Raw genomic sequence first — 8,129 nt, 5'->3', positions numbered from 1 at the left:
TCACCAGGTCACCCTATTCCACCTCATCACTTTGAGAAAAGCCCCTTGAATGTCCTTGTTTCTCAGACTGTAGACCACAGGGTTGAGCAGGGCAGTGAAGACATTGTAAAAGAGTGAGATCTGCTTGTCTCGCTCAGGGGAATAGTTAGAGTTGACCCGTATGTAGATATAAGTGGCTGGAGCATAGAAGAATGAGACCACAGTGAGGTGGGAGACACAGGTGGAGAAAGCCTTGCAGCGGCCCTTTGTGGACTTGATCTTGAGAATGGCCTGGGCAATACGGACATAGGAGGCCAAAATGAGGGAAATTGGGGCAACAACCATAAACACACTGATCACCAGGTCCATAATCTCAATGAGGTGGGTATCCATGCAAGCCAAGCTTCGTACTGAGGGGCCTTCACAGAAGTAGTGGTTGATCACGTTAGGCCCACAGTATGGCAGCCGCATGGTGAAGAATGTATGAATCAGAGAGAGGAAGAAACCACAGGCCCAGGTCCAAGCTGCCAGCCATGTGCACAGGCCCCAGTTGAGGATGACTGTATAACGCAGAGGGTAACAGATGGCTATGTATCGGTCATAAGCCATGACTACAAATAAAATGCACTCAGTCAAGCCCAAGGCACTAAACACATACATCTGCAGCAAACAGCCAGAAAAGGAGATGGTCTGAGAATGAGCGAGAAGATGCACCAACATCTGGGGCACAGTGGTGGTGACATTGCCCGTGTCCAGCAGGGAGAGGATACAGAGGAAGAAGTACATGGGAGTGTGAAGACGCATGTCCAGGCAGATCAGGGAGACAATGAGCCCATTGCCCAGGACTGAGCTCAGGTAGAGCAGAAGGAAGACAATGAAGAGGATCCTGTTGGACGTGGGGTCACGGGAGAAGCCAAGCAGGATGAATTCAGACACCCAAGTTTGGTTCTCCGCTGGAGGCATCCACATGGTGGGGATTATAAAAGAATCACATTCATTTAAATGTCATTGAAACTGTGGTAGTTTAGCAAAAGTATCTGCCCTGGAGACAGAGAGGCTAGGATTTAAATCCTGGCCCTCTATTCATCTGCTGTCTTGAGCAAGTTACTCAACACTTCTGAGCCTCAGTCTCCTCGTCTGTAAAATGTGACTCATACTAATATTAATTTATCAGGTTTTTGAAAGGAGTAGAGGCACTGTATATGACATATAAAACACAATACCTTAAAACAATCACATTAACTGCTCATAGGCAATTTTCCCTGTCTTACTTCACTTTCTCCAATGGACAACCTGGTCATTCACATGTCTAGCAACAATTGGTTTACATCGCATCAGTCCCAGCCCCTAAACTTTTAAAGCTGAAGTTCCTGTCTGCCTTAGGCTGTCTGAATATGCTACAAGCCTCTCCCCAATCAATGACCATTTCTTCTTTGCCAAACGTCACTATCAGCTTTGTCAATAGAGGGCGCTAGAAGGACACTGTGACGTGATAGCTGGAAAAAATTACTTCAAATATAAAACAGGTAAGTCAAATGAAAGTAAGTGGAAAGATAGTAAATATGAACTTTAGTGTGTAGATGAGTAGTCCCCAACCTTTTTTGGGCCACAGACCGGTTTAATGTCAGAAAATATTTTCACAGATCGGCCTTTAGGGTGGGACAGATAAATGCACAAAATAAAATTATGCGACCGGCATAAAAACTGTGGTATTTTAAAATATAATTGTCGAACTTACGAGACAAGCATCAAGAGTGAGTCTTAGACAGATGTAACAGAGGGAATCTGGTCATTTTTAAAAAATAAAATATAGTTCAGTCTTAAATATAAATAAAATGGAAATAATGTAAGTTATTTATTCTTTCTCTGCGGATCGGTACCAAATGACCCATGGACCAGTACCAGTCCACGGCCCGGGGGTTGGGGATCACTGGTGTAGATGATTACTTTAAATGCAAATGGACTAAATATTTTAATAAAAGGCATATTTTCACACTGCTTTAAAAAAACCTGCATATTGTTTACAAGAAATACGTCAATTATTTTGCAATATGTAAATATATCAAATCCACATGTTGTGTTACTTATATCTCAATAAAACTGAAGGAAAAAATAAACACTCCTTAATATAAGGACATAAGCATACTGGAAATAAAAAATGCAAGAAATATGACATGCAAAACTAAGTGAAAGAAACATGTTGTAGTTTCATAAAACATTTGTCAAAATTTATCACATTTTGCATCATAAATGTAAGCTCAAAAAATCCAAGGAATGGAAATCACTTAGACTATATTCTCTGATTACCATAATTTGGCTAGAAATCAATTTCAAAATAAATATAACGAGGAAGAACACAACCCTTTGAAATTAATACACAGTGCAAAATAATGTATTAGACCAAAAAAATCAAAATGATAATTAGTCTATACTTAACTAAATAGTGATAAAAATAAAATATTATCAGTGTTTAAAGGGTACCTTATATTTTCTTTCATGATGGAAATACATATTAGAATAAAAGAAAGGCTAAAAATTGATTAGCTGACCTCCCATCTCACAAAGCTAAAAAATGAACTACAAGTCAAATTCAAAAATAAATTGATAGGATGAGATAATAAAAATAAGAGCAAAAAATAATGAAATCATCAACAAACTTACAGTAGAAAAAATGAACAAAGCCAAAATTTCATTCTTCGAAATAAGTACTGTATAAGCCCTGCCCTGAACGGATAGCTCAGTTGTTTAGCATCGTCCTGAAGCACATAGGTTGCCAGTTCAATTCCCAATTAGGACATACACAGGAACAGCTCAGTGTTCCTATTTCACTTTCTCTCTTTCACCCTTCCTCTCTCACTGAAATAAATCAATAAAAAACTTTTTTATTAAATTATGCTATCTGTATAAAAAATAGATAAGTAGATAGATAAATAGATAAAGTCCTTAGCAAGACTGATAAAGAAAAAGAAATAAAACACAAATTACCAACATTTGGAATGAAAAGGGAAAATTACTATAGATCTAAAAGTCATTTAACAATAATTTTAAAAATTACAAACAACTTTGTATATAAATTTGACAATTAAATGAAATAAACAAATATGTTTTAAAAATACACAAATTACCAGTACTCATACAAGAAATAAAAGTCAAGAATCCACTGTCTTTAAAAAACATTATATTTCAAACTTTCCTACAAAGAATAATCCCGATCCAGATAGCTTTATTGGTAAGTTCTTTCAACATTTAAGAGAATAATACCAATCATAAAAACCCTTTCAAACAATAGAAAAAGTGTTAAAAATTTCCAATTCATTTTATGAGGCCAGCATAAACTCAAAACTAAAAAATAACAAAGTCATTACAAGAAGGAAAACTTATAAACCAAGCTCTTTCATGAGCATTGTTGCAAAACTTTTAAAAATTTTATTAGCAAATTCAATACAGCAACATAAAAAAGATAATACATCACAATGAAGTTGTGTTTATTATAAGAATGCAAGCGTGGCTTAGCATTTAATAAGCTAACAGTGTAATTCATCTTATTAATAAAATTAACCAAAGGAAAAGGATATGATTAACTCAATAGGTACAGAAAGAATATTTGGTAAATATCAATAATAAATTAAAATTAGAAATAAACACTTTATTAAACTAGGAATCAGAAGGGAACCTTCTTAATGTGATAAATATTATCTCCAATAAAAGAAGAAACAGCCTATACAGTAAATGCACTGAATAGCAAAATAGTAACTTGCTCCCTGACATTAAAGTTAAACAAAAATATTCAATAGCAGCATTTCTACTAACCATTAAACTGGGGATTGTAGCCAGTGAAATAAGTCAAGAGAAAGAAATAAAATGTCAAAGGATTGGAAAACAAGAAATAAAACTGTCATTATCTGCAGACCACACGATTGTGTAGGTAGCAAATCAAAAAGAAATCAAAGGCAAACTGAAATAAGCATATTTACAAAAACTCATTATATTTCTCTATACCAGCAACTAGAAAGTAATTTACAAAAACATTTTTTAAAATCAAATATGAATTTGTAAATCTAATGAATATGTGTAGGAAAACATTACTTAGAGAAATTAAGGGAGACCTAAGTAAGTAGAGGATGTTCTATGTTCATGGGTTGGACCATTCAACATTATAAAGATGTGAAGTTGATTTATAGATTCAGTGAAATTGCAGTAAAAATCCCAGCAGTTGTTGTTTTGTTTTTTACAGAAATTGATAACCAATTTATAAAGTTTTTATGGAAAACTTACCAGAAATTAAGACTTACTATTAGGCTATAATAATTCAATGAGTATGAGATTAGCACAAGACACAAGAATAAACAAATAAATTAATTGAACTTAATAAAGCCCAGAATTCATCCATGAATATACAATCACCAGATTTATGACAATTTGATCCCATGATGCAATGGGGAAAGGATGGTCTTGTCAACAAATTCTCTGGATCATGTGGATATTTACACAGAAAACCATGTTTTGACTCCTACCTCGCATGACACACAAAAATCAATTTCAGATATATTGTAGATTTAAATGGTAAACGTAAAACAATACATTTTTTAGAATCAAATCCATAAAATATCATGTCGGAGTAGGCACAGACTTGTATTTAGTTATTTATTTATTAATTTATTTGCATGAAAGAGAGAGAGACAGAGGGACAGACAGGCAGAAAGGGAGAGAGATGAGAAGCACCAACTCCTTAGTTGCAGCACCTTCGTTGATCATTGATTGCTTTCTCATACGTGCCTTGAACGGGGGTTCCAGCTGAGCCAGTGACCCCTTGCTCAAGCCACAGACCTTGATGTCTAGCCAGAGACCTTGGGCTTCAAACCAGTGACCAGGGGGTGATGTCTATGATCCCCCACTCAGCTGGTGACCCCTCACAGGCTGGTGAGCCTGTGCTCAAGCTAGATGATCCCCCGTTCAAGCTGGTAACCTCGGAGTTTCAAACCTGAATCCTCATCAGCCCAGATCGATGCTCTATCCACTGTACCACCGCCTGGTCAGGCTAGGTAGAGATTTCTTAAACAGGACAGGAAAAACACTTACCATAGAGAAAAAATGATAAGTTAGATTACATTAAAAGGAAGAATTTAAAAGACCTATATCAGAATAAAGAACAACAAATTAACAAGAAGAAGGTATACAACAGAAAAATGGGCAAAAGATTGAAAAAGACACTTCACTAAATAGGCTTATCTACATAGCCATTAATCAGGTGAGACAATACTCAACATTATTAGTCACCCAGGAATTGCAAACTAAAGTGTAACACCACCACATACCCACCAGAATGGCTTAAATAAAAAATCCCTAGCGTGGGCAAGAGTGAAACTTCCTCAAACTAATGGGAGAGCATATTTGTACACTCTCTCCAGACAATGTTTAGTGGTATCTCATAAAGGTGATATATGCATACCACCTACCCAGCAATTCAATTCCTCTCAACCCATGTACTTATACACATGCACTTATGTTCAAAAAAGACATGTACAAAAAATTTTTAAGGCCCTGGCCGGTTGGCTCAGCGGTAGAGCGTCGGCCTGGCGTGCGGGGGACCCGGGTTTGATTCCCGGCCAGGGCACATAGGAGAAGCGCCCATTTGCTTCTCCACCCCCCCTCCTTCCTCTCTGTCTCTCTCTTCCCCTCCCGCAGCCAAGGCTCCATTGGAGCAAAGATGGCCTGGGCGCTGGGGATGGCTCCTTGGCCTCTGCCGCAGGCGCTAGAGTGGCTCTGGTCGTGGCAGAGCTATGCCCCGGAGGGGCAGAGCATCGCCCCCTGGTGGGCAGAGCGTCGCCCCTGGTGGGCGTGCCGGGTGGATCCCGGTCGGGCGCATGCGGGAGTCTGTCTGACTGTCTCTCCCCGTTTCCAGCTTCAGAAAAATACAAAAAAAAAAAAATTAAAAAAAAATTTAAAACTCTAGTCAAAATAGCCAAAAATAAGGAACTACCCATGTTTCAATTAACAGCATACTAGATAAAAACAATGTGGTGTGCTCACATAGAGGCTAACTTTATGGGGACCCAGACACGATGGACATTTTAAGCAATTCTCAGTCTTCACTGTCCCTGCCCCCACCGCTTCATCTGACCAACCTACCACCTGCGTGTCCCTGGGTCCATCCCTCCCTCAGAAGTCCATCATCTCTCCCCTTCACTCCTGCACCAGCCCCTCCCGGGTCTCCTGCCCCTGTACTCTTCTCCTTCAATGCATTATTCTCCATAAGAATTGTTCAAAATACAAGTGGTTCTTCAAAACACAGCACTGGTTCTGCCTGTCCACTGCTTTACACCCTTGAAAGGGTCCCAAAGCCCCTTCACTCTAGAGTTAAAAACACACTTCAGCAGAGAGGCTATCTAAATCGACATGACAAGTGAAACAATGCTCAGCATCACTAGGGCTGTGAGGAAATGTCTGCCATTGAGAAGGATTTCGGGGAGGTCGGTCTGGATTCTGTAAAAGGAGAGGATGTGCAAGAAGGAGAGGAATACTAGTTACCGTTCCAGCATGTCAGACCTGATGATGTTTATCTTCTTCAAGTATACCTGTAATATTTTCCCCTCATGTGTCAAAGTAACAGCATTGAGAAGGAAAAAAAACATAGACAGATGCACAGACCCCTTTGTAAATGATGAGACTTCTTCATTCTCAGCACCCAGCTCTCGCCTATCTCGTGTCTCCCATACAAACACACTCTCCAGACAAGTATGCCCACTGTCCTGTATGTGCCACCTTTGTCACACCTTCAGGTCTTGCCTAGGTCTGCAGCACCTGCATCCCCTCTGCCCTCACACACTCCATCCCACATTCAACACTTCCTCCCACATCAGGACTCAGCTCAGGTGTCACCCCTGACCGACCCCACTTTCTCCCACCCCCTAACCTCAGTGAGATGCTCCTCTATTTCTAACAGACTCTTCCGCTTACTGGCAAGTTCCAATCCTAGTCATCCTAGAGGGTTCTGATATAAAGTTTGAGATCTAATATCTCTGGAAAGCCTTCATCTTTTCTCAATTTAATTTCTTACCAATTGAGTTGGAATATCTATACTAAAGTATGAATGACTTTATAACCTCTCTTAGAATAAAAATAATGGCTAATGATTAATGAGTACCATAATTTTTATGTCAGACATTGTAACATTAAATTTATTTTATCCTCATAAAGGTTAATTGAGGTAAGTACACATGAAAACAGGCTCAGAGAATAAGCGATTGCTTAAAAATTACATGGCTGGGAGGTGGAACAGGTGTGACCCAGGCAGTCTGGCTTCAGAGCCTACTCTTAATCACTATCTTCACTGGCTTCCAGCACACAGGGCCTAAGTGGGGAGGGTGAAGAATGCCAACTTCTCTGTCTGCTCATCTGTTTGAGTTCCTTGAGATTTGGCACTAAATACTATAAATTCATGGCCTCTGACATGGGGTCCCGGGACAACACAGTATCAGACCCTCCTGCTACTAAAGTGACAGCCACACACTGTTTCTCACGATCGGATCCTCCATCTGCTCCAATCACCTGGATGTGAGACACCATCAGTGGCACTGGGAGCAGAGGAAACTGATGGACGGAGGTTGGGGAAATTATCACCATTCTGGAGTTAGTAAATCTTTGTCAAAGCCTCCTTCTGGGCCAAGTTATTTCTATTTGACCAGGAACTTCTTTAGTTAAATAAATAAATAAATAAATAAATAAATAAATAAATAAATAAATAAATAAAAATAAGTCTTTCAAGAGCCTGTCTATCCTGCATTCTTCTTAATTTACCCCGGCCTCTCGAGAGTACAGGGAAAGGGTCCGAACCATAGTAATCCCCATCACTGTCGAAGCTTCTCAACAGTGACCATCATTGTCCTGACATAGAGAGCACTAAACTCAGGAAATTATATTAATTATTTCTCTGTCCCTAGCACCCAGAACATGGTTTGACACAAAGAAACAATTGACAAATATTTATTAAATGAATAAATGAAAGAAAGAGCAGATCTAGGAAGAAGGAAGGAACAGGAGGGACTGAGCATGAGCTGAGGAAACAGCACAGGGAGTGAAGGGAAGGGCTGCAGGGGTATTGGGGGTGGACAGAGAAAGAACACACGGGACCTGCCTATTTCTGACCTCTG

The 8,129-nt window shown here is 39.3% G+C and overlaps 1 protein-coding gene across 1 annotated transcript; it reads right to left on the bottom strand.

Moving 5' to 3' along the window:
* On the bottom strand, window positions 1–948 carry LOC136398293 (olfactory receptor 2A12-like). The gene has a single exon (XM_066372648.1). The coding sequence runs from the start codon at window positions 946–948 to the stop codon at window positions 1–3; it is 948 nt and encodes a 315-aa protein (XP_066228745.1).
* Window positions 949–8,129: the final 7,181 nt, after the last annotated feature.

The sequence above is a fragment of the Saccopteryx leptura genome, chromosome 3 (genome assembly GCF_036850995.1).
Source record: "Saccopteryx leptura isolate mSacLep1 chromosome 3, mSacLep1_pri_phased_curated, whole genome shotgun sequence".
In the NCBI taxonomy this organism is placed as follows: Eukaryota; Metazoa; Chordata; class Mammalia; order Chiroptera; family Emballonuridae; genus Saccopteryx; species Saccopteryx leptura.
This window is presented reverse-complemented; position numbering and strand designations above follow the sequence as displayed.